Source organism: Cnephaeus nilssonii (assembly GCF_951640355.1).
Source record: "Cnephaeus nilssonii genome assembly, chromosome: 2".
Classification (NCBI taxonomy): Eukaryota; Metazoa; Chordata; class Mammalia; order Chiroptera; family Vespertilionidae; genus Cnephaeus; species Cnephaeus nilssonii.
Window position 1 is genome coordinate 25,238,010 of NC_137073.1, and position 27,969 is coordinate 25,265,978.

At 42.4% G+C, this 27,969-nt stretch overlaps 1 protein-coding gene across 1 annotated transcript; it reads left to right on the forward strand.

The window, feature by feature from the left end:
* The first annotated feature begins 155 nt into the window (after positions 1–155).
* BFAR (bifunctional apoptosis regulator) lies at positions 156–27,961 on the forward strand. Its single transcript, XM_079794326.1, has 8 exons — positions 156–343; positions 8,958–9,294; positions 11,940–12,144; positions 12,836–13,005; positions 15,460–15,604; positions 20,637–20,810; positions 22,732–22,934; positions 24,455–27,961. Exons 2-8 carry the CDS (start codon positions 9,032–9,034, stop codon positions 24,645–24,647), a joined length of 1,353 nt encoding a protein of 450 aa, XP_079650452.1. The 5' UTR covers positions 156–343; positions 8,958–9,031; the 3' UTR covers positions 24,648–27,961.
* The last annotated feature ends 8 nt before the right edge of the window (positions 27,962–27,969 follow it).

The following is a 27,969-nucleotide window of genomic DNA, read 5'->3' on the forward strand; positions in this document are numbered from 1 at the left end:
CTATTTGCTCCAGACTCAAAAACAGAAGCCAGGAACACACATACAGGAACCCCAACCTCGGGGTGTTACGCACTGCCCTTCGGGGTCCCTGAAGAGGAAGGGGCGGGGCCGATATTGGTACGCATGCGTCGAGCTCCTCGGAGGGGAGTGGCCGCTCTAGGCAGCGGGGAGGTCGCGGGGTGGGGGAGCTGGGAAACAAGTGCGACCTTTCCTCTATGGTCCGAGCCCGGGCACCTTCCCTGGCAGTCTTAGGTTACTTCCGGAAGTGAAGCTGCCACCTCCTCTACTTCCGCGGGGTCCAGGCTGGGGCAACGGACGGGTGGGCCCCGGCCTGAGCGCAGTGGTAAGCAGCCGCGCGGCGGGTGATAGCGAGAGGGAGACCCAGGCTCGATTTCGGGGCGGGGTGTAGAGAACGGGCCTGGGGTTCGAGGTCCGAGGAGGCGCGCGGGGCTTTCCTTATCCAGGCCCGAGTTCTGAGCAACCTCGGTCCTGGCCTTGAGGCGCAGACCCCTTCCCTTCTTGGCCAACTTCCCCCATCCCTTCCCTAGAGCCCTACGTCGGCACGGCGGGTCAGCGGGCCTCGCTGGTGTCCCCTCGAGGGTCAGCATCAGCTTGTCGCTCCGGCATCACCCCAGGCCGAGGAGGGGGGTCGCTTCCACACACGATGAAGGGGGACGACTGGTGCCCCCGAGGAGCACCTGCCGCAGCCTGCGACAATGCGATCAGAATTTATTAGGCTCCTCATGAATGCCAGGCTGGGCTTCAGTTCTAATTGGCGAGGCACTACCTGCCACCAAACGGAACGATTGCTCCCGTTTTAAAATAGGATAACGGGCGCGCAGAAAGGCGAAAGTGAAACCGCACAGTCACACTGGGGAAAGGCTAGAACCAGCTCTGTGGTTCCGTACCTACGGGCAGAAATCTGAACTTGTGCAAAAGGGAATTTTATTTTTTAAAAGAATAGGCAAATGAGATTCAGGCTGTGGGTCTAACGGAATCTTTGGCAGGGCCTGTCAGTGCCCCAGGCGGCTGCCCTCCTACTTTGGTGGAGAGGAGTGAGTCAATAGCTGTTGGGTCCTCCCCGCCCAAGCCCATTCGTTAGTCCATTGGGGGTTGCCTTTATGTCACACTCTGAAAGGCCAATAGGAAGGAGGGTCACTCCCCCTCCCATTCCTCAAGGCACACCCCCGAGTCCTTTCCGAGCGCACGTGCGTAGGGAATGGTTTGGTTTGTTTTTGTTATGGCTGTTTTGTTTCCTGTCTATCTTCATAAACTTGATAAAATATTGTTTCTCCAGTTCTTTTTTCTTTCCTCTTTTTTTTTTAAATGCTCTAGTACTTGGTGCTGGCACTACTTATACAGCTGGCACTCAGTAAATACAACTATTAATCATTTTAATACCTGTCGACCATTCATTAGTATCTATGGTTAGAAGTTATCACTTAAGCCTCCTTCAGAGTATATATTATTATCCTGAACTTAGTAAATGGGAAGTTAGAGGCTCAGGGAGAATAAATGAGGCCTGCTTTGGAACCCAGGTCTCTCTCATTCTGGAGACTATACTGACTGAACTATACCAGCTTCTCCAGGGAAATTACAGTATTTGAGATGAGGAAACATATTAATGCACAGAGGCAGGAAGGATTAATTGCGGGGGGGGCAGGTAGTCGTTAAAGACGTTCAAATAGAAAGTTAATTTGGGTCTTGTCAGCTAGACACTTTTGACGCGGATGGTGTGGAGCTGTGTTACAGATGGAGGGAACAGCGTGATATGGCAAAATGAGCAAGGAGCAGGAATTAATATGTAGGACTAGAGTATGAATAGGTGCATAGTAGGGGATAATCACAATAATAATAATAATAGTTAACACTTAAGTTGCACTATGTGCCAGGCACTATTCTCAGTGCTGTGCACATGTTAATTCATTTCATCAACAACCCTATCATGAAGATACTATGAATATCCCCATTTTACAGATGAGGAAACAGAACAAAGGTTAAGCGATTTGCCTGAGGTCAAACAACTAATAATTGGTGGAACTGGCTTGAGCAAAGAAAGGGCTTGATCAGAATTGTGTTTCAGGAGGATGGTTTGGGCAGTGGTGAGTGGAGGGCCTGGAGAGAAGAGCTCATGAGATTAGTAGTGTTACTGAAACTTTATTCTGTTCATACCTTACCCATATGTTGTCTGAAACATATATTTAGGGCATATAAATGTTTTTTGTAAAGGCCTATCTCAGAAATATTGTGAGTTCGGTTTTGGTTCCAGGCCACCTCAATAAAGCAAGTATCACAATAAAGCAAGTTGTAATCTTTTTGCTGGTAAAGGGTCCTGCCTTTAATTTAAAAAATGCAACATCTGTGAATTGCAATAAATAGAAGCACAATAAAAGGAGATGTGCCTGTATGGAACAGCTGTGTAGTTACCCAACTTCTGTGTGCATAAGAATCTCTCCTGAGGGACTTGTTTAACGTGTACATTCCTGAGCCTCTCTCCCAGATATCCTTTGGTGATATCCTCTTTCCCAGATATCATCAAACTTCCCAGGTGATTCTGATGGAGGATCTAGGAAATTACTGTGATAGGGAGTCAATTTTTGTTGATTTGATTTTCATTTACAAATTTCTGGAGCCCAGCTTTGTGCCTGCAACTCAGGTGTGATGATAGAATTCTATCAGTTGGTTTCTGACCTCAGGATTTGGTCGAAGAGGCAAAGACTACTCAAACAGTAATGTGCAAAAAGTATAAGAGCAAGCTAAACCTGAAAAGGACACGTCAGTTTTTAATATGTGCATCATAACAGAATCGCTTATAAATAACAGCTAAGGTATGGTTTACTGGTACTTACCAGTAGTTTTTGATAATTTTCTGAATTATTGTATATCTACAGCATTTAATACAGGATAGGTCATTGAATATATGCCATGTAACAGAAACGAAGGAGGACAGTCTCTAGAGAGAGCCAGGACACCCTTTTCAATGTGCTCTTTCCTCTTGCTCAACACCACTCACAGGCAGTAAATCACGGGCGTAAAAGTTCAGGCAGCAAGTCAACATCCAGTGAGCTACTAGCTACCTTTGTCCTAGTGATTTCTGACCTCATCCAGAAAGAAGATCTGTTTGGAGCCAGAAAAACACAAGGTTCTGTATGGTAAGAGCCTGGAAATGCTTCTCTTGTAAAGGCTTCTCTTAATGAAAGCCAGTTTTTGCCACCTGCCAGAAGTGCACGTAAGTCTCTTTTATTGCCATTGCTGACTCTTGCCCTGCTTACCTTTGGGCACTTTTTGTTTTTTTTCATAGTCACTAGAAATGCGTAGTCACTCTTTGAACATTTACTAATGTCTGTAGTATTTGGGTATTGTTTATAATGGTGTCCCAGAGGTGGACTTGGGTGCCAGAAATGGGGTGCTCCCACCACCCTCACACCTATTTCTTTTTCCTTTTATAAAAGATTTTTAATTGATTTTTAGAGAGAGAGGAAGGGAGAAGGAGAGAGAAACATCGTGACAGTGAAATACAGTTTGCTGCCCCTGCATGCCCCCCTACTGGGAATTAAACCAGCAACTTTTCAGTGCTCAGGACAACACCCAACCAACTGAGCCACCCTGGCCAGGACCTCACCCCTATTTCTATTGTGAATGTTTGCTTATTTATCTCCTAGGACAGCATACTCACTTTAGGAGTCACATGTGAGAGTTCATGTTTCAAAATGCAGTGTTGTTAGATTCTAGTTTGTTTTCACTGGTTTGGACTTCTCAGCTTTGCAATAGCAGCTCTCTGATGTGGCCTTGATAATAAAGGAGCAGCGCAGTCCTTTGAACTAGTAACTGTTATTGATTACATTATTGGGATAATGTAGTGTTATGAGGACAGACTTTTAAGTGTATCCATGTAAACAGGGCACTGGAGGTGGGAATGGGATGACTCTCTTGCCTCACTCCTAACCATAGGCCCCCAGTCTCCCTGAGGCCTTTGAGACAAGGGAAAAGACCAGAAGGCTATCGGGATGTTCTAACACATGTTTACTTGTGAAGGAGCTCAGAAAGAGCCAGGAACCTCACAGCTCCAACCTGCTGGTGAGCGTGCTGAGAACAGCTATAAGCATCCTCATGAACACTGGGCCTTCTCAAAGAGGCATTTAATCACTACCAGTGGAGGAAGGTGTGTTTGCCCAAGTCAGAACCCACAGCTGGGAACTTTAGTGTCTGAGCTCGATTTTATCACTGAAGAGGCACTTTCATCCTTTAAAATTACTGCTTTTTTTTTTTTTTTCATGGAAACAACCCTAATACATACAGGTAGAAATAGCAGAAAAGATCAACTGAATTTGGTTAAGATGTATATTCTTTCTGTTAGCTTTCACTTTTTGAATTTAGAGTAAAATGAAACTAGCCAAATTCCTAAGTTGTATTCAAAGTCCATGCAGTTTTTAGTTTGTTGAAGACAATTATAAAACAGTGGCCACCTCAATTTTTCAAAATATGAGTTATAAAATACTCTCTGATGTCAGTGGGTGATTTGTTTTCTCTCATGAAAAACAAACTTTCAGATCTGTTAAGCTAGGAACTACTGGGGCATTCTAGTTTTAAAAGGCTAATTTGTGAGAAATTAACTTCATATACAGTCATTTCTCTGCAAATGACTGAAATCCATACACTTGGCCTCCCTCTTTTTTTTAATCCTCACCTGAGTATATTTTTCCATTGATTTTTAGAGAGTAGAAAGGAGGGAGAGACAGAAATATTGATGTAAGAGAGACACATCGATTGGTTGCCTCCCGCACACACCCCGACTAGGGCCAGGGATAGAACCTACAACCAAGGCATGTGCCCTTAACCAGAATCGAACCTGGGATCCTTCAATCCATGGGCCAGTGCTCTGTCCCCTGAGCCAAACTAGCCAGGGCATTTGGCCTCACTCTTAACTTCTGTTTGTGTCTCCAGTTGCTCACTAGACAGCTGTACATCACCTCAAACTCAACTTTTCTAAAATTCAACTAACCTTTCCAAGGTGGCCCCATCTTTTTATAGTGACCCATTTCTATCAGATGTACTGTTCTTCTCCAGTTCTGAAACCTAGCCACCATCTTGGATTTTTCTTCCTCTCTAGCCACCAAAGCCCACAAATTAGTATTATTATTATTAGAAATACTATTATTCTTTTTTTATTGATTTTAGAGAGAGAGAGAGAGAAACATCGATTTGTTCCACTTATTTGTGCATTCATCAGTTGCCTCTTGAATGTGTTCTTACCAGAGATCAAACTCGCAACTTTGGTGTATTGGGACAACACTCTCTAACCAACGGAGCTACCCAACCAGAGGCTATAAATTATTTTCTTAACACCTTTTGGATAGATTGATCTCTTCCTTTTACTATCTTTGCCATTTTCATTTTTGTCACCTTAGTTCCAGCAGTGATAACAGTTCATTTGTAACTTGTTCCAACCTAATCCTTCTTGATAAGATTTATTATCCTAAAGCACAGCTGTGCTCATCTCATTGCCTCTGAAACCTTTATGTGCTCCCATTGGCTCACCTGTCTTTAACCAGGCACATAAGACCCTTATCTCACCTGTAGCTCCTATATCACTCACTGTTCCCCATGAAAACACTGAGCGCAGCACCCAAGTCAGGCCCTTCTTTTCTGACCCCTTGCCCAGCCCTCAATGGAAGCCTGGTATCTTTCCTTTGACACTGAGTCCAGCTGTGAATATGAATATAGCTAAAGGGCCTTCCCAGTGTCCAAGCTCATAGGAAAAGTTCAGTAAATAGCAGTGTTGCAGTTATTTCCTGGGATGATACTGTCCACATGGTAGTTGTTTAATAACTATTAACCAAGTAAAGAAACTACTCAAAATGATTTCTTTTTCCAGAAACCTATATGTAAGATCTCTTCTTTAGCAATTTGAAGAGACTGTACAAGGTAAAGCACTTAGAAAATTTTTCAAAGTTCCTAAACAGCCCTGGCCAGGGTTGCTTAGTGGTTAGACCATCAGCCTGTGCATCAAAGGGTCTCAGGTTCAATTCCCCGTCAAAGGCACATATCTGGGTTGCAGGTTCGCTCTCCGCTACCCCCACCCCCAGCTTTCCCTGTCCTCACATTGATGATTTTTTTCTCTCCCCATCTCACCCTTCTTTCTGCTCTCTCTAAAATAAAAAATCAATAGAAAAAATATCCTCGGGTGAGGATTAATAGCAACAACAAAAAGTGTTCCTAAACATACAAGTAATGAGCAAATGTGATTATCAGAAATAATTTAGAATTTGTCATTAAGAACATTTATTTAGATTCTTTTCTTCCAAATATAACAGTTTTTAATAGGCCTGTACAAAGATTGTTTCCCTCTTTGCTACCATCGATTGTAAATAACTGTATTATTTTATTTATTTAAATTAACACTAAGCTTAAAATTTAGTTCTGTTTATTCTGAGTTGAAAATCTCCCATTAGTGTTTGGCCAAAAGAAATACAATACAGTATACTTTTTATAAATAAATAAATAAATAAATAAATAAATAAATATTGTTTTGTTTTATCAATATATTTTTATTGATTTCAGAGAGGAAGGAAGAGGGAGAGAAAGATAGAAACATCCATGATGAGAGAGAATAATGGATCAGCTGCCTCATGCAAGTCCTCCACTGGGGATCAAGCCCATAGCCTGGGCATGTGCCCTTGACCGGAATTGAACCTGGGACCTTTCAGTTCACAGGCCGATGCTCTATCCACTGAGCAAAACTGGCTAGGGCTATATATATGTTTTACAATTATTATAATGTCAGACATTTTCATTAAGATCAGCTTCATAAGTACAAAAAAAAAACCAAACAAACAATCATGACTCTCTCCACCCAACACACCCACTACTAATACTTCATTGTATTTTCTGCTACTCTTTGTTTATAGATTTGCTAGTTTAAATTATAGTGTTATCATGTTCTGTTTAAAAATGTTCACCTTATAAGGGGTGATAAAATTCTCATATCACAACATTTGAAAATTAGGTGAATTGCTATATGCCCAGCTCTGTACTAGGCACTTTACTTGCATTCTCTCATTTCATCCTTAAAACCTCCCAATGGAGAGTTGAAACAAATATAATATTGAATGTCAACTATAATTGAAAAATACCTTTTTTTAAAAAGATAGATTCAGTGATACAGAGTGACCCATATTCTCAGGTTAATATGGACTCTTCTCTTTAACTGGTCATAAAAATTCTTAGAATCTTAAAAACAAACAAACAAAAAAACTCCTGATGGAGTAAATCTATTACCACCCCCATTTATACATGAGAAAGCTGAGACTCAAAGAGGTCCAGATCCATAACTGGTAAAGGGCAGAGGTGGGGTAAGAACCAAGGCAGCCCAATCCTGAGACCTGTGTTCTTTTTTTCTTTTCTTTTTTTTTTCAATATGTTTTTATTGATTTCAGGGAGAGGGAGAGACAGATAGAAACATCAATGAGAGAGAAACATCATTGGCTGCCTCCTTCATGTCCCCTACTGGGTACCAAGCCTGCAACCTGGAATTGAATTGGCAACCTCCTGGGGCATGGGTCAACGCTCAATCACTGAGCAACACTGGCCAGACTTGGGACTTGTGTTCTTACCTACTACTGTGCCTGCAAAGTGTAAACTGAGCTCTGTGTGATCAGTGTGACTGATTTACATTTTTTCTTTCACAATAGCGACATTAAGAAACTCACCCACTAGTGCCTATACTGTGATAATACCGGGAACACAATGAGTAATCATTTTTTAGCCCCTGTTTACAACCACACATCATCCTATCCACTTTACTGTCACGGTCTCTAGTCCTCACAGTAAGTCTTGAATGTTTTGTACTGTTACCACCATTTCATAGCTGAGAAAAAAGGCTCAGGGAGCTCAAGAAATTTTATGCACAGTCACAGCTAGTGTGTTGGAGAGTTGAGATTCTAACTCCATGGTATTCTTCATCATACTGCCTCTTAGTAAAAGTCTTCTGAGACCCAGCTGAGAATAAGAAGAGAATGGGTCCTTTGCCATTTGCATATTAGTGATATTAGCATATTTCTCTGGGACCAAATTGGCCAGATCCAGAGGGCATGATATGCATGTTTGGGTTGATTTGGGGAAAAGGGTAATATTGAGCCATGGTGGGGTTGATCGGCACAGAACATCTCAAAAACAAGGCTTCACTCACTTCTTAGAACTGCTCCTGTGGGAGCCTCTGAAATCGAATGTTTATAAAATAAATAATTACCTAAAGGAAAAGCAGATTTATTTGGACAAAATGTGTTATTTACATGAAATACATGTGTGTGTTTTTTGTTAATCCGCACTCAAGGATATTTTTCCATTGATTTTTAAGGGGAGCAGAAGAGAGAGGGAAAGACAGAGAGAAACATCAATGTGAGAGAAACACATCAATTGATTGCCTCCTGCATGAGCCCTGACTAGGGCCCAAGCCGGGGAGGAGCTTGCAACCAAGGTACATGCCTTTGACCGGAATTGAACCCAGGAACTTTGTTCTGCAGGCCGATGCTCTATCCACTGAGCCAAACTGGCTAGGTCTTAAATACATCTATTATTGCCAACTCCAGACATTGTACCAGGCCAAGAAGGTGGTTTATTTTAAATCACACCCACTGAAAAGATTTTAATTGAGAATACTGAGGCTAGAGAAATTAAATTTTCAGAAGAAATTTATGAAAGAGTAGGATCTAGAATTCTCCACACTGCCTCCCAAGTCTCTTGAACTTGCCACTACACTATTTTGCTTTACCTAATTTTCAAAAGTAAGACAGATAGGCCAGGAAGAAATTCAATAATGTTTATCTGGTTTTTGGAGTGTGGATTTTTAGAAATCAAATTAGTCACATTTAAAAATTAGCTTTAATTGAATGGCAATAATCTCAAATACCTACTAAACTAATTGTCCTATTTCTGTTGCTTTCTCTCTCTTTTTCTAGATTTAATGATGCTTTACAGCAGTTTTCTAAGTCTGAAATTTTCTATGCCTGTGATTCCCACAATTTGCTAAGAGATGGAGGAGTCGCAGCAACATGACCTGAACATGATGACCCTTGAGAAAGATGATCCCCTCGAGAGCACCAGCCCTCAGATTTCTGTTAGTGAATTTTCTTGCCACTGCTGTTACGACATCCTGATTAACCCCACCACCTTGAACTGTGGGCACAGCTTCTGCCGGCACTGCCTAGCTTTATGGTGGACCTCTTCAAAGAAAACCGAGTGTCCAGAATGCAGAGAAAAATGGGAAGGTTTCCCCAAAGTCAATATTCTCCTCAGGTATGCTCAGTCCATGTTGGTAGCACATACAGCTTATTCGATATGGTTTCTCTTAATGGGGCAGCCATGTCTGAAAAACACAGAGACACAGAGCTGACCTCCACTGTGGTCATTCTGGATTTGCTGGAATGTAAATCAGGGAGCTCAAGGACCTGAAAATCCAGACTCCCTTCCTCATAGGTGACTGTGATTTGTTTACAGTCAAGAATTTCTTGTTATCAGACCATTGCTTGTAATCCTTTGCCATATAATACTTTTTTTTTAAAGTAATGTCTCTTTTGTTTTTGTTTTTTTGGTGTTTTTTTTTGTGTTTTTTTTTAATATATTTTATTGATTTTTTTACAGAGAGGAAGGGAGAGGGATAGAGAGCTAGAAACATCGATGAGAGAGAAACACCGATCAGCCGCCTCCTGCACACCCCCCACTGGGGATGTGTCAGCAACCAAGGTACATGCCCTTGACCGGAATCGAACCTGGGACCCCTCAGTCCACAGGCCAACGCTCTATCCACTGAGCCAAACTGGTTCTGGCATAATACATTTTTTAAATATTTTTTTATTGATATCAGAGAGGAAAGGAGAAGGGGAGAGAGATAGAAACATCAGTGATGAGAGAGAATCATTGATTGGCTGCCTCCTGCACCCCCCCCCCCCCCCCCGCAAACTGGGGATCAAGCCTACAACCTGGGCATGTACCCTGACGGTAAATCAAACTGTGACCTGGTTCATAGGTCGTCACTCAACCACTGAGCCACACCAGCCAGGCCATATAATACCTTTTATTGATGTGTATTAAGTGAAAACACCCTAGGTCTAATGGGGAAAAGGCTATCTATATCTATCTATCTATCTATCTATCGATAGATAGATAGATAGATAGATAGATAGATAAATAGATAAAAGCCTAAGCAACCGGCCAACTGGCCAGTAGCTATGATGCGCACTGACCACCAGGGGGCACTCAATACAGGAGCTACTGAGCAACTTTGCAGAATGCCTTCACGTGCACTCCGGGACCCCTTAGGGAATGTCAGACTGCCCGTTTTGGTCCGATCCCTGCAGGCCAGGCTGAGGGACCCCACCAGTGCACGAATCCGTGCACCAGGCCTCTAGTAACTGTATAATTCTGAATAACTGGTTTGATGCTGACTTTCATAGTCTTTGACTAACCTCTGTGCCAGCTATCACATTAATTGAAGTAGGTTCTATTGCATATACAGCATCACACAATAAATGGCAATACACCTTTCAGTTATCAGGTTATTCCATTCATAATGTTTGTAATGTTTAAAGTTCTTTGGGGATGTTGCTTATTATGAGGTCTTTGAAACTAAATTCCTTGTCTCTTCTTCTGTTGTTGTCTTGGTATTAATAGAGTACCAAAAAGTTCCATGAAACATTAATTCAACATTCTCTTTTTCACAGGAGGTGTATTTACAAACACTTTGGTCTTGATGGTTGATCTTTTCTCTTACTACTCAACTTCACTTTTTTCTTTTTTTACAAATTAATTTATTTTGAGAAAGAGAGAGAGAAACACTGATTTGTTGTTCCATTTCTTTATGCTTTAATTGGTTGATTGTATGTGCCCTGACCAGGGATCAAACCTGCAAGCAACCTTGGTGTATTGGGACGATGAGCTAACCGGCCAGGGCACAAATTAATTTTTAATAACCTAAGACAGTGGTCGGCAAACTGCGGCTCTTTGGCCCCTTGAACGTGGCTCTTCCACAAAATACCACGTGCGGGCGCGCACGTACAGTGCGATTGAAACTTCATGGCCCATGCGCCGAAGTCGGTTTTCGGCTCTCAAAAGAAATTTCAATCGTTGTACTGTTGATATTTGGCTCTGTTGACTAATGAGTTTGCCAACCACTGACCTAAGAAGTACATACATACATTCATTTGTTTGCATTACTTTTAAAATATTAGAGCATTACTGATAAAGCTAAAAATTCTTTGACCCGCTCCTCATCTTATAATCCTTCCTTCCTTTGTCCCACAGTAGCTTCAGTTATGACTTATTTGTGATTTCTTTCAGACTTTTAAACAGATATATATATATATATATGCCAATAAGAAATGCAAACACTTTCTCATATCAGTGGTATTCTATCTGTATAGTTCTAAAGTTTACTGTTTTCATTCAATAATATGTATGTCTTAAATTTATCCATCTTGGTAAACTGATATCCAGTAAATTCATTTTTAAAACTATGTAGTGTTCCATTGTATGAATATACTGTGTTTTATTTAGCTGTTTTCTTAATATGTCCCACTTTTTTGCTGTTTCAAAAGTACTAGAGTACTGCCGAAACCGGTTTGGCTCAGTGGATAGAGCTTTGGCCTGCGGACTAAAAGGTCCCAGGTTCGATTCCGGTCAAGGGCATGTACCTTGGTTGCAGGCACATCCCCAGTAGGGGTTGTGCAAGAGGCAGTTGATCGATGTTTCTCTATCATCGATGTTTCTAACTCTCTATCCTTCTCTCTTCCTCTCTGTAAAAAATCAATAAAATATATTTTAAAAAAAAGTACTAGAGTACTTGCATATTATTAAATGTTGACAGTTTTGTTTTGGCTTTTAAATATTGTAAGTATATTTAGTAAAACAACTCTGTTGTGATTTTTTTTTTCTGTTCTCCATAGGGATGCCATTGAAAAATTATTTCCTGATGCCATTAGAATGCGATTTGAAGACATTCAGCAGAATAATGACATAGTCCAGAGTCTTGCAGCCTTTCAGAAATATGGGAATGATCAGATTTCTGCAGCTCCCAACACAGGCCGAGTGAATCAGCAGAGAGGAGGGGGATTCTTTTCAGGAGTGCTCACAGCTTTAACTGGTGTGGCAGTAAGTTTATAACTTTTTCACTGTCCCCACCCTCCCAGGGTTTCTACTGAAGCCAGTTCTGTTTAAATAACCTAAATGATTGATGACATAGCTGTTTGTGGTAATTCAGCGCATACATTGAAATCTGCTGGGTTGTATGATTCTTTGAGGATGTTGCTTATCAAGTAGACAACATAATAGTCAGAGCCCAGTAAATATTAACTTTCTCTATTTCATCTTTCTCCCATTTTAGAGATGAGGAAATAGGTGACAGAATTGGAATATGAGACCATGTCTGCCTTGATAGAGTCCTGAGCACAGCCTTTTACTAACTCCCAATGTAAAGACTATTTCCTTTATTTAAGTTCCATGCTACAGAAATCTAAACGTTATAAATTTTTCAATAGAAAAAGCATATGAGTTAGTCATGTTGGCCAGGATGATGGGGTCATGGGTTCAGTGTTCCCAGGTACCCTGTGAAGAGTCCCACTCCTGTCTCTGTTCCCTTACGAACCAACAGTCAGCAGAGAGTTGAGCCTGCCAAGAGTTGTGCTCCCCCGCTTTCTGGCACTGGCCTTGCCCTGCTTCTGTGTACAGACTTGGCATAATTCCCCTCAAGCTCAGCCTCTTCCCTTCCCTGCCCCACATTCACATATTTAGAAACTGGCACCTCTAACTTTTCTGTCTTAAAAACCCTGTCACTTTTCCCCAGGTGGTCCTGCTCGTGTATCACTGGAGCAGCAGGGAATCTGAGCATGACCTCCTGGTCCACAAGGCTGTGGCCAAATGGACAGCGGAAGAAGTTGTCCTCTGGCTGGAGCAGCTGGGCCCTTGGGCCTCTCTCTACAGAGACAGGTTTTTAGCCGAAAGAGTAAATGGAAGGTGAGGAGCAAAATCTTTGACACATCACTGCCATTTTTTAAAACAGCTTTATTGAGACATATTTACATACCAGAAAATTCACCATTTAAAGTGTACAGTCAGTGGTTTTTAATGAATTCACAGATACGATAATGTTCTAGTTTTAGAACATTTTCATCACCCCAAAAAAGAAAGCTCTTCCCCTTTAGCTGTCAATCCTTGTTTCCCCCATCACTCTGCCCTATGTACCACCATTCTACTGTCTGTCTCTGTGGATTTGCCTATTCAGAGTATTTCATATAAATGGAATTATACAATATGTGGCCTTTTATGTCTGGCTTTTTCACTTATCATGTTTTAAGAGTTCATCCAAGTTGTAGCATTCATTTTTATGGCTGAGTAATATTCCATTATGTGGCTATACCACATTTTATTTATCCATTCTTTAGTTGATGGACATTTGGGTTGATTCCAGTTTGGGTCTATTATGAACAATTCTGCTGTGATCATTTGTGTACAAGTTTTTGTGTGGGCATGTATTTCAGAACTCTTGGAATGGAATTGCTGGGTCATAAGTGTGTGTTTAACTCTTTGAGGAACTGTCAAACTGTTTTAAACTGAAAATACGGTGTACTAAATAGATCTGTGTCTATATTTACATATTTGTGTACATGTACATATAGACATACGTATGTTTATATGCTAGAGCAGTGGTCACCAACCGGTGGTCCTCGGACCACTGGTGGTCCATGAGGTCCGAAAGGTTGGCGACCGCTGTGCTAGAGTCTATTTAATTGATCTCTACCAAAATATGTTTGGATTATTTTCTTTTTCCTTTTATAGACAGTTTCACACAACATTATAGCAAGTACCTGGAGGAACTCATTAGTATGAGGAACTCACAAGTTGCTTGAGGAGGCCTGCTTTTGCCCATCAACAAACCCCTGCCCTTCCAGAGCACTGTCCATCTTTACTGGGATCCCTCCCTTCCTTAGAGGGACTGTGTAGGGATGTTACTTAGAACACCATACAGTGCTGAGAGTAGCTGCTTGTTTCAGACTTGGAGGCCACTCACTGCCAGGCTGCCTGACTGTCCCACTTCCCACCCCAGTCACTTTCCTCCCTGAACTGAACTTCCAATATTTGACTCTCTTGTGGAACCAGAATGCTCCCACTGTAATTGCCTGGGGTTTTTTTGTGTAAAAGTGTGCCCCCTCCCCAGCCCAGAATTGTGGTTTTAAAAAATTCTAGTTAATACAATATATCTTTGCATAACTGAACTGTCTTTCTTCCAGAGGACAGATTCCTAAAACTGGGATTGCTGGATCAAAGGGAGTAAACCTTTGCTACTTAGATATTACCAAATTACCCACAGGAGGACATCAGTGCACAGTCCCCCAACAGTGGTTGTGGTGGCTCACCTGCCAATGCGCAAGGGAGTTTCTAACAATGAATCACTGTGCAGGTGGATTTGTGTTTTCTGATGAAAGGGAATAGATAAGACATCTACAATTATTTTTATTAAATTAATACCCCAAAACAACTACTTCTAATGTCATAATGTTTTATTGGCTTTCTTCCCAACTTTTTTTCTATGCACACACAATTTTTTTAAAATATATTTTTATTGATTTTTTACAGAGAAGAAGGGAAAGGGATAGAGAGTTAGAAACATCGATGAGAGAGAGACATCAATCAGCTGCCTCCTGCACACCCCCCACTTGGGATGTGCCTGAAACCAAGGTACATGTCCTTGACCGGAATCAAACCTAGGATCCTTCACTCCGCAGGCAGATGCTATCCAATGAACCAAACCAGTTAGGGCTGCACACACAATTTTAAAAAACAGAGTAAGCCCTGGCCAGTGTGGCTCAGTTGGTTGGAGCATCCGTCGTCCCATACACCAAAAGGTGGCAGATTCAATTCCAGGTCAAGGCACATACCCAGGTTGTGGGTTTGATCCCCAGTTGGGGCACCTACAGGAGGCAACCAATTGATGTTTCTCTCTCACATCGATGTCTCTCTCTCCCTCCTCCCCAATTAAATAAATAAATAAAATTGTCCCATTTCTGATGTTTAAAAAAAAGGGGGGAAAATAAAAAACAGAGTAATATGTGAGAGGTTAGAGTACATAACTGAAAGATCAAAGGTTAGAAGCAAAGCAGACCTGGGTGTGGCTTGGATAGTTCACTTTATTTCTCTGAGCCAGTTTTCTCATCCACAAAATGAGCATAAGGCCACTTACCCTACAGAATTGTTAAATGGATCAATGATGATTTATGAAAGTATTTTCACATAGTCATTGGCAAATAGTAGACAGTCAATTGTTTGCTGTTATTAATAGTATTTCACATATTAGATGTCTTACCTTACCTCAAGGCTAAAGTATTTGTGTTGATAAGATGGAATTCTGTGGAAAGTTTGCTTCCAGTACACAATCTCAAAACAATCCTCCTATCACTTTCTCCACCACAGATTGCTTTTAACTTTAACAGAGGAAGAATTTTCAAGGGCACCATATACCATAGAAAACAGCAGCCACAGAAGAGCCATCCTCATGGAATTGGAGCGCGTCAAAGCACTAGGCGTGAAGCCCCCCCAAAATCTCTGGGAATATAAGGTGAATTCTGTTGTGTGTTTTTTAATTGAAAGAAGTATAGAGAACATAAATCATCTGCATGCCCAACTGCTTAAGAAAACATCACAGATACAATTGAAGCCCTGCCTCCCACCCTCAGTATATAGTAGGTCCCACACTCCTACAGCCGGACTGCAAGCACCACAAGCATTGTTCTATAGGTTTTTAACCTTAACCTAAGAGGCATGAACTGAGCCTGTCCTTCTGCAAGTGATGTTTAAGGGGTAATAATGAAAAAAATGTTGAGAAACAATACTTTAGAATGAAGTACTCCCATATATGTCTATGTCTCACCTAAGTTAGGACACAAAGTTATTTTTAGAAGTTAGACTTTTCTAAAAACAATTAGTATGGGAAATTTCAAACATACACAAAAGCAGGATAAAAAACTGCCATCTGTCCATACCAGGGCCATGTTTATTTCAATAATACCCCCACCTAAAGATTATTTTGAAAATCTGAGAGGATTTACCCCTTAAGGAGCCCTTAAAAGACTTGACTTGGGGAGTTGAATACACAATACAATATACAGATGATGTAGTATAGAATTGTACACCTGAAACCTATATAATTTTATTAACTATTGTCACTCCAATAAATTCAATTAGAAAAGGGGAAAAAAAGAATAAAACCAGATGAAGCCTGAAAAAAATAAAAATAATTAAAATACCACCATTGTATCCCCCAAAATAATTCTCTATATATTATCACTTGTCAGTATTCAAATATCCCACATCTTTTTTTTTTTTTTCCCCAGTAGATTTGTTCCCAACAGGGTACAAACAAAGTCCACTTTTGGTTGTTATGTCTCCTAAGTCTCTTAGTCTATAGGTCCTCCCCCTTGTTTTTGTTACCCTGTATTTATTTGTTGAAGAAACCAGATAATTTGTCCTGTAGTTTTCCCACATCTTGAATTTTGCTAATTGTCTCTCTATGTTGTCACCCAACAGGTCCCTTTGTCCCTTACATATCCTGTACTCTAGTAGTTTGATCTAGAGGCTTGCTTTGGTTTCAGTTTCTTATTTTGGCAAGACTACCTCATAGGTAAATGGTGTTTTCTCCCATCAAGAGGCTCATCCTATCTAATAAAGAGGGAATATGCTAATTGACCCTCATGACATCACAAAGATGGCAGCACCCACAACCAATAAGGAGGAAATATGCTAATTGACTGCCCTGCCCTCAAAGATGGTTGCGCCCACAACCACAAGATGGTGGCGCCCAGTCCCCTCAGCCCCGCTGGGGCGTCAGGCGGGCCTTGTCGCTCTGCACACCTGCCTCTGGAGTCCCCCAGACCCCTCAGCCCCCAGCCACCCTGGGCTGGCCTGAGGCGCAGGCAAGGCTCGGATGGCAGCTGCCCAGCCGCCCAGGGCCACTTGAGGCTCAGGTAACCAGGGCCAGCTGAGGCTTGTGCTTCCAGCAGTGGTAGCAGCAGAGGTGTGATGGGGCGTTGCCTTTCCCTGATTGTTGGGTCACCTCCAACCCCTGAGAGCGGGGGCAGGCCAGGCTAAGGGACCCCCCCCTCCAGTGCATGAATTTTCTCTAGTCTATCCTACCTAATAAAAGGGAAGTATGCAAATAACCATCACTCCGCTATGCCCACGATTGGGCCAGTGGAAGGCTTACGAGTCCCCGCCCCCCGCTCCTCTCGCCAGCCCAATCAGCCACCCCAAGTCCCGCCCCCAGCCTTCTACCGGCCCAATCGTGGGCATAGTGGAGTGATGGTTATTTGCTGCCAGCACCAGTTTTCCGCCAGCACCAGTTTTCCTCTGGCCACCCGCCGATCAGAGTGCCTCCCGCCAGCGCGATCGGCCACCCCGAGTCCTGCCCCCAGCCTTCGGGAGGCGCTCCAATAGGCGGGTGGCCAGAGATCGCGCTGGCGGGAGGCGCTCCGATCCACGGGTGGCCAGAGGAAAACTGGTGCTGGCGGAAAACTGGTGCTGGCAGCCAGGTGAAGGAAAGTCTATTGCACGAAACTTCGTGCAACGGGCTTCTAGTATATATATATAAAAGCCTAATATGGAAATCGACCGGACAGCGGAACAACCAGTCGCTATGACACGCACTGACCACCAGGGGCCAGGCGCTTAATGTAGAAGCTGCTCCCAGCCCACAGGCCCTGATTGTGAAATTGGTGTCTGCTGAATAACCTCTTGGTCCCTTCCCGCAGCCGGCAGGCTCTGATCTCCCCATGGGGATCAGGGAACCGGGGTGGGTGGAGGCAGACCTGGGCGGCACCAGGCCAAGGTGGGTGAAAGTGAGCGGGGCCCTGATCAGCCTGCCAGTCGCCCCACACACACAGGGTGACTGGTGGTGGGGGGCGGGGCCGGCTGTCAGCAGCCAGGGAAGATCCACCCTGATCGCAGGCCAGGCCTAGGGACCCTACCTGTGCAGGCCTCTAGTAATGTTTATAATGTTCAATTGTCTCTTTTTCTGTGGTTGCAGCCACTGTGACCATTGATTGTTTAGATTCATTAGTTCATTAAGGGTTGCAAAATGGCGATACTGTAATTCTCTCATTTCTTCTTTTTTTTTTAAATCCTCACTAAGAATATCATTTTACTGATTGGTGTTTTTTTGTTGTTGTTGTTTGTTTTTTGAGAGAGAGAGAGAGAGAGATTGGGATTGGTTGCCATGAGCCCCGACTGGGACTGAACCGGCAACCTACGTATATGCCCTACCCAGGAATCAAACTGAAACCTTTTGTTGTATGGGACGAAGTGCCAACCAACGGAGCCACCTGGCCAGAGCTCATTTTTCTTCATTTGTTAGCTGAAATACAACTGAAAAAAAGGTGGGGGGAGGGAATTTCCCTCAACAACTATTTTGATTACCCTAAGAACAGTTTATACGAGAAAGTCAGATTAAGTGTTTGATTCTTTCCCTTTATTTAGCAGTTTCAGAAGAATGATTTGACTCCCTGTTAATCTCTAAGGTGACCAATTTCTTTAGGATCATTAACTGAAGATTTTAACATTCTTGATGTGTTTTAATACATTTCAGTAATTATTCTAATTGATGCTCATATCGTTCCATCTTTTTTGAGGAGGAGGTTCCTCAAATTATTTTCTGAGTTCGTTTTTTAAATTTAACTTTTGAATTGAAGAATAATGTGCATGCTAGTGAATTCTTTTAACATGACTTCATTAGTCTTTGATACTTTTCCTTTCTCACTGACAAGATGTTCAAGTTATTCTTGTACCTTTCCGTACCCAAATCTGGAGTCAGCCATTTCACAAGTTGTTCCTTTTCTTTTTAAAAAAATATATTTTATTGATTTTTTTTACAGAGAGGAAGGGAGAAGGGATAGAGAGTTAGAAACATCAATCAGCTGCCTCCTGCCCACCCCCTACTGGGGATGTGCCCACAACCAAGGTACATGTCCTTAACTGGAATCGAACCTGGGACCCTTCAGTCCGAAGGCCGATGCTCTATTCACTGAGCCAAACCAGTTAGGGCAAGTTGTTCCTTTTTAAAGTAATCTTTTACTATTGAAAACTTTAGGTATAAACAAAAATAGAGGCAAGAGTGTATTCATATGCAGCTTCAACATGTATTGACTCATGGGCATTCTTATTTCATCTGTCCCCCTTCACCCCCAATCCTGAGATTTTATTAAAGCACTAGAGGCCCAGTGCATGAATTCATGCACCGGTGGAGTCCCTCGGCCTAGCTGGCGATCAGGACCTGGATGGGGGGGGGGGGGGCGCAGGACGTCACCCGGCAGGGGGGAGGGGTTGTGGGAAGTTGGCTGGCCGGGGGGAGGGGCTGAAGGAGGTTGGCTGTGGGAGCATACTGACCACCAGTGGGCAGCTTCTGCATTGAGCATCTGCCCCCTGGTGGTCAGTGCTCATAATAGTGACTGATCAACCAATGGTATATTTATTTGCTCTCCTTACATTTTCTTTGGTGACATGTCCATTCATATCTTTTGCCCATTTCATTTGATTCTTAGTAGCATAAAGTAAGTTGAATTATTTTAGTTACTTTTATAATCAGGAAAAATATGAGTACACTTCATTGTAACAGTTTACAAAAGTAAAGAAAATGAAAATAAATTGTCATAATCCTACCTGAGATTCAGACACAGTTAACACTGCATTTTGCTCTGTTTTCTTCCAGACAATTTTCTGTGCATAGTTTAAACAGTCCTTTGTGTGTATTCATTCCACAAATGTTTATTGACAACTGGTGTGACCCAGGTGCTCCCCTAGGAAAAGGATCTCGCCCTGAACAACGCCTTGCTTTCATGGTGCAGATACCATTGAGATCAGATTGCTACACATCTTTGAATCTTTTTTTCACCTAACATTGTTCATGAGCATTTTCCAAAACTTTTCATAGTCATTTTTCAATGGTTAAATATCTATACTGGTCGCAGATTTTATTTTTTCTCTGTCATACACAATGCAATGCTAAGCATTTTGTACATAAGACCTTCTTCACTTCAGAATATGTTTGTTAAGTAGTGCCCACTAATAAATTGGTTAAATTAAAACATTTTTAAGAGAGATACATTTTGGCCCTTGCTGGTTTGGCTCAGTAGATAGAGGGACAGTCTGTAGACTGACGGGTCCCGGGTTCAATTCCGGTCAAGGGCACGTACCCAGGTTGCGAGCTTGGTCCCCAGTAGGGGGCATGCAAGAGGCAGCTGATCAGTGATTCTATCTCGTCATTGATGTTTCTATCTCTCTCTCCCTTTCCCTTCCCCTCTGAAATCAATAAAATATATTTTTAAAAAGAGTGATTAATTTTGCAGAATTGCTTTCTAAAAAGGTTGTGTTCTACTAGTAGTGCCTCGGACTATGCTTCTTATCCCCGCTCCCTTCCCTATCTGTGGAGAGAGGTTGGATCTTTATATAACTTAGCCTCTTCTCTCCATTCATTCATTCGTTGTTTATGCAAACAACGCAAAAAATGGCTGGTGGCAAAGGGCATGAGGTTGCAGACAGAGCCTAGGTGGGAGCTGGCTGCCATGGTTGTAACATGACCTTGTGCTCACTATCTTCTGCAGGCTGTGAACCCAGGCAGGTCCCTGTTCCTGCTGTATGCCCTCAGGAGCTCCCCCAGACTTGGTCTGCTGTACCTCTACCTGTTTGACTACACAGACACCTTCCTACCCTTCATCCACACCATCTGTCCTCTGCAAGAAGACAGCTCCGGGGAGGACATCCTCACCAAACTTCTGGTAGGTCTGCAGAGTGCCTTGAATGAACTTATTCTACCATTTCTCAGTGTGCTGCAGAACTGGAGACATGGCTGCAGCCTGTCATAAAGAGTAAACAGTTCCTGGCTTTCATTTGGATTTTCTACAAAAGAAAATAAAGAAGGAATGTTTGCCCTGGCTGGTTTGGCTAAGTGGTGGGAGCATTGGCCCATGAGGACCAAAGGGTCGTGGGCTCAATTCCCAGTCAAGGGCACCTACGTTTCAGGCTTGATCCAGGGTCAGGATATGTGCAGGAACGACCACTAGATGTGTCTCTCAGATAGATGTTTTCTTTCTCTTCTCCACCTCCCTCCCCTCCACTCTCTAAAAAATTAATGGAAAAATACCATTGGGTGAGGATTTTTAAAAAAAGGAACTTTTCCACCCCAAGAAGCCTATTTTGTTTCCCACATTGCATAGCAAGAGGGGCTACCCTCTGGGCTTGAAATGTTTAGGAGGGAAAACCAGCATTTCTTTTATTATAAAAGATAGGATAGGTCCCGATTGCCCGAGGGTTAGATTTATGAGTCTGCTAACTTGGTAATCTGTCTTTCAATAGGATCCCCAAAGGATGAATGATTACTTGTCTTACCACAAGACAGGGATAGTATTTGTCCTATTGGCCTCATAAAGTAAGCCAGCGTCCAGCTCACTGATGGGAGTCCTTTTGTAACCTGAAATGGTTGCCCATCATGGCTCTTGTTTCTTCAGTTTGACCCATGGATCCTTCAGAATTATTGGTGGATCCCATTGACTAGGTGATTTCTTGTGTTTTGAGGGTATATTGTCCTTTGCATTGCTGCTCTTGGGGCAATCCCTCTGATCTGTTTACATCAAAAAGTCACATGGGCCCTAACCGGTTTGGCTCAGTGCATAGAGCGTCGGCCTGCGGACTTAAAGGTCCGAGGTTCGATTCTGGTCAAGGGCATGTACCTTGGTTTCGGGAACATTCCCAGTAGGGGGTGTGCAGGAGGCAGCTGATCAATGTTTCTCTCTCATCGATGTTTCTGTCTCTTTCTCTCTCCCTTCCTCTCTGTAAAAAAAATAAATAAATAATATATATATTTTAAAAAGTCACATGGATATAGGAATTGTCATTTATGATCCACACCCATAAATGTTGAAATAGAATTCCTAAACCTCCTAATCTCCTTTTTAAAACATTTTAGGCAAGTATCCTACCTGACTTCAGCCTTGGATATAGTTTAAAGCCTGCTGATGAGCCCCTTTGCACAATGTTTCTTTAATTACCCACTTTTTAGCTGTTACCTGCCTTCCTGGACTGGGAGCTTAGAAATTTACCTGGCCTTTCCATTTTAACAAGCCCCAGCAACCCCTGTCTGTGCATCAGGCTAACTTGTTTCTTGGAATACTCATTGCACACAGTCTTGCTGACCTTCCATTAACTTATGGATGCCTCTGAATTGTTTAAATACTTTTGTTAATTATCTGCTAATATCTGTAATCAGATATTATTTTCCCAAAAATTATTTTTCCAAGGTTTGTGTTTAATTTTTCCATGACCTGTTAACTTTCTACCACAGCTAAGATGTTGAATTTAGGAAACTGAGCTACACATGCAGTGATGATGAAATTATAAAACTGGTTAATTTCAATTCATATCAACCCCATTTTTTATAACTCTTGATTAGATTTTACTTCTGAACTTCTAGAATTATGTAACAAGCATCTCAGTTCAACCTCTTTGGTAATATTTAGCCAATGTAAGATTAATTATTATAAGATGAGTTGATGGAAATTTCATTTTAGATGGTTTAGGGGTGTGTGTGTGTGTGTGTTAATAAATGTAAAACTCACTGGACTAACCACAATATTATATTTTGTATAAAAGTTGATCTTCATAATTTTTTTATCCATTTTTATTTGTGTGTTATTTTTAAAGGATCTTAGAGAGCCCACATGGAAACAGTGGAGAGAATTCCTTGTCAAATACTCCTTCCTTCCGTACCAGCTGATTGCTGAATTTGCTTGGGACTGGCTAGAAGTCCATTATTGGACGTCTCGGTTTCTCATCGTCAATGCCATGTTACTCTCGGTTCTGGAATTATTCTCCTTTTGGAGGATCTGGTCAAGAAGTGAACTGAAGTAAGTGTGTTTTTATATTGGGTATAGGTGGAGCAATGGGGACTGGAAAAGATGTCTAAAGTATTACTTAAACACAAAGACTACTCGTGTTCTGGTTTTTAAGCACCTACTTAAGCAGCAAATAGGAAAAGTTACCTTGTGGTAGCAGGGTGGAGAGGTTTTCATGGTGCTCATTGTTAAAAGTGTTTCTCCATATATCTTATCCCACGTACCCTACCATATAATTCCTGGGAATGGAGGGTGTACATGAAAGATTTTAATAATTAGGGGATAAACAAGTGGGAAAATGAAGGTGCTTTATAAAAAACAACAGCATTATGGTAAAGCATAAAGAGATCTGGTGAGAAATCCTATGGGCATGAGTTCTAATCCTGCTCTGCTGCTAACTGGAACAGTAATAAGGTCTCTGGATTAATGCCTAAAATGAGAATCGGACTAGACAGTCACTGACTTAGGACTCTTGATTGCAAGTGACAGAAACCAATCTGAATTGGCTTTCCTAAAAAGGGAAATGCCCAGTTAAGGCTTCCCACATAGCTGGATGCAGAGACCTAAATGCTACCATCCAGACTGGCTCTGTCTCCCTCTTGCAACTCTGCTCTTTCCTGTTGGTCAGCCTTAGGCAGCTCTCTTTAAGTGGGGCCTCGGGTCACTCCACGCGTAGATCGGAGCAGCTCAGCACCTTGTGGCAGGAGAGCACTTCTTTCCCTATAGTACTTGTGAGTCTCAGGGCTCACATGCCTTTACTCTGATTGGCCCAGCCTGGGTCACATGCTCACCTGAACCCTTCGCTTGGTGCAGGATATGTGGGGCTCTGCTTGTCCAGGCTCAAGGCATGTACTCATCCCTCACCAGGGGCTGTCTTCAGCCCCACCCAGACCACATGGAAAAGAGTACAGGAGGAAGGCACCCCCAAAGGAAAACTTAGAAGGTGTTGTTAGAAGAAAGGGAATGGCTGCTTGGCAGGCAGAAGTAACATTACCACAGTATCCTTGAAGTCTGAAATGTCCTGTGTAATTCGCAAGGTCTTGGCTTCATCAATCAGGAGCAGCCTTATGAATAGTTCTGAGAACCTGACAAGAATCTCCCTCATTTATTTCAATTCAGTGAACTCCTTTCTTCATGTACAGTTAATTGAGCCCCTTCTCTGCCCCTGGCTTGCTTCTGGGCACTGCAGATCTTTTGGTAACGAAGACAGTCTTTACTCTGAAGGTCTACAGCCTCACAGAGAAAATACAAATGAGACACAGCAATGAAGCAAGTGGAGATGGGGCTGAAATGGGGATGCCTCACCTGGTGTAGATAGTGCCCGGAGAAGCACCGTCTAGGCTGTGTCCTGGGAGTTGAAGATGAATGGGTCAGGCAAAGCTGTGTCTCAGGCAGTGGGGACAGAAAACAAGGTCTCTGCAGCCAGGCCACCTGACTCTGCATTGGGAGACAGCCAAAGTCTGAGCACTTTGGTGTTGTCTTTAGAATTGCCAGCACTATTCCACCTCTCAAATGCTTCTCTTCTTTTTCAGGACTGTGCCTCAGAGGATGTGGAGCCATTTTTGGAAAGTATCAACACAGGGGCTTTTTGTGGCCATGTTCTGGCCCCTCATTCCTCAGTTTGTTTGCAACTGTTTATTTTACTGGGCCCTGTACTTTAACCCAATTATTAACATTGATCTTGTGGTCAAGGAAGTCCGACGGCTGGAAACCCAAGTTTTTTGAGTGGCACTGCCCACGCTCTGAGGGACTCCTGCAGCCTCCCTGACATCTGAGCTTTGATGCTTAAGTGAAGAGGGGTTGGGCGCGCTCGACTTCCTATTTTCTTTCCCTAGTAAACAAGGTGCTGCTTTCTCTGTCAAAGCCTACAACCAGGTCCTCTCTCCCTCTGCCTATGTCATTGTGGCAGCAGGGACTGACATCCCAGAGCTGGGCCGACACAGCAGCAGCACCTCCCACCTAGCCTCCTTGCTCACAGGAACTTGGGAGGCCCCATCCACTACAGCTTGCAAGGAACCAGGGTCCTCAAAGGATGTGGTGTGGGTGACATCAGAAGGCTGCCACAGCAGCAGTCCTAACTTCAGTGACTGACAAAGGCTCCCAGGGCAAGTTGGAGTTCTGAGACTCAGCCCAAGATCCGGCTTATTGGAGCCAGGCCCGTCCTCTAAGTCAAGTTTAGGAAAATGGAAGAAGACTTTGTCATAGGCATAGACAGTTGCACACAAAAAAATACAGAGGAAAACCCAAAATCCAGTAGACAATTGTTTTATTGAAGAGTTGCTAAGAAGTTGAAGAGTTAAATATCTAAAAGATTCAGTTTGAGACTAGAATGATGGTTACACTCATCCTGTTTCTAACTTCTAATCATTGAAAGTTTGGATCTCTTTCTCTGAATTGGGGGATTGAGTGGGATGTCAGGGTATTAACAGAGGGTAATTGATATCAGGCTGTGCTGCCTCAGTGCTACTTAAAACTGTCTTGGCCCTGGCCAGGTGGCTCGGTTGGAGTGTCATCCTGTACACCAGAAGGTTGCAGATTCGAGTCCCAGTCTGGGCATGTACAAGAGGCAACCAATCAATGTTTTCCTCACGTTGATGTTTCTCTCCCTACTCTAAAATCAGTTTTTAAAAATTAAAAACAAACAAACATATCCTCAGGTGAGGATTTAAAAAATTGTTTTGTTTTGAGGTTTGCTTTGTTTTGAATAATCTAAAATCCAGGATAGTCCTTTTGTTTAATGAAGCATTTTATACATTGACCTCACACTGTATAATCTTTATCATCTTGTTCTGATGTATAAAACAGCAAGTATAATTACACCAAATGTTGTAATTGTAAATATGAATAAGATGAACTATGCCTCTTATTTCATTCTAATGTGATCCATGATAGGCCTCGAGATAAATTGCATCCAAAGGGTTTCTTTGTGACTCCATGAACCATTCATTAATCCTTTGTATCTTTGAAGATTTCACTCAAACTTTGCATCTGAAAGTTTAAAGAAATTACTTGAAATAAAAATAAAATATTTTTTATAAAGACAAAACTTCTGTAGAAAAAAATTGTTTAGAAAACATGATGAAAATCTGAATTGCTCAATACAACCTACTAGTCATGCTGAAGTCTCCCTGCCTGATGGGAACATTGAGCCAAGGAGTCACCCTAAGGTATCTTAAGTGAAACGAGGGAAAATGTTTTCTTCCTCCTGTGTTTGCTCACCAGGCCCAGGACTGCCTGACTTTACCTGCTGAACACCCATGACTTGCCAGAGACGCTGACGGTACTGCATGTTTGGGGACACTGCAGTATTTGCACATCCCTGGTCTCCTGCCTTGAGGGGTTACTATTCTTTCCAGATAAAGAGATGGAGACTGGGTGGCACTAGAGGAGCAGGACACAGGCTGGACTACAGGTTGCCAGACTCCTAGAACAGTGCCCTCCACCCACTCCCCATATTCTGCTTCAAAGAGGGTGCTATCCACATCTGCTCAGGGGAGAGCAAAGGAGACCTGGCCTAGAGCAAATGGGCTGTGCTGGACTTTCACTAATCATCAGCAGGAGGGACAGGTACTTCAGAGTCAGGGCCACAGCTGCCTCTCTCCTCCCTCAGACCTTCTCAGTCATAGCAGGTTTACATGCATCAAAAGAGGGTGTCCATTTAAAATATTCAGACCCTTTGAAGTAAGAATTCCATTTCTGCAAATCTGAGTTAAGGGATAATGAGAAGGTGGGCTGTGGGATTTGGCAGATTTATTCACAAGTATCGCCAACACATGAATAATTGGTCAAAATAGGAAACCACCAATACTCTAAAGTGAGCAATTTATAAACTGGTACATAATACCTATTTAAAATGGAGTTTCCAGCCCTGGCCAGTTTGTTCTGTGGTTAGAGCCTTGGCCTGCGACAAGGGTTGTGGGTTTGATTCTTGTCAGGGGCACATAATTCAGTTGCAAGCTTGATCCCCAACACATGCAGGAGGCAACCAATCGATGTGTCTTTCTCACATCAATGTTTCTCTGTTTCTCCCCCTCCCTTCCATTCTCTCTAAAAATCAATGGGGAAAAAACATTTCCTCAGGTGAGATCAACAACAAAAATGGAATTTCCAAATATTTTTTAATGACATGGAGAAAAGCTTATGAAAAACATAAAAGAGTTTCAACTACATTTTAAAGAAGAATAGTTTGTTGATTTTTAGAGAGAAGAAAGTAGAGGGAAATAGCGATCAATCCCACAACCTGGGGATGTGCTCTGACCAGGAATTGAACCAGCAAATTTCCATGCATGGGATGATCCCCAACCAACTGAGCCACACCAGCCAGGATTCAACTACATTTTTTTAAAATACAGAAAAGACTGATGGACAACAAACTAAAATGCTAAAAAAGTGGTCATTATGGTTTGTGGGAAAAGGGATAATTTTTCCCCCTTTATATTTCTCTGTATTTGCCTTTTTTAGAAAGCAGTGAGTATATAATACTTTTGTAATCAGGAAATAAATTTTAACTAGTAAAGATGGAGTAGGATGGCTCTGGTTGGTTGCTTAGTGGTTAGAGCGTTGGCCTGCAAGGTCCTGGGTTTGATTCCCAGTCAAGGGCATGTACCTCATACCTTGGTTGCAAGTTCCCAAGCACTGGTAAGGGCCCATGCCGGAGACAACCAATTAATGTGTCTCTCATGTCAATGTTTTTCTCTCTACCTCCTCCCTCCCTTCCACTCTCTCTAGAACTCAATGGAAAAAAATATCCTCAGGTGAGGATTTTTTTTTTAAAAAAAAAGGTGGAGTAGGTTGGACAAGAATACTCTTTCTTGAGCTAACAATTACTAGACCTGAACTTCACAAGGGTGGATGGTAATCATGTGGTCATCTTGTTTATTGCCTCAACCCAGAACTTAGAACAAGGCCAGGCACTTAGCAGGTGTTTGTTCATCAAGAGCAGGTTAGAAGACAAGCTCAGCCTTTTCATAAAAGTTGAACCTCAAACATGGTACCAGATCCAATACAGGTACAAACACTGTCATGGTTTTGTAAATAGGCATGGGGT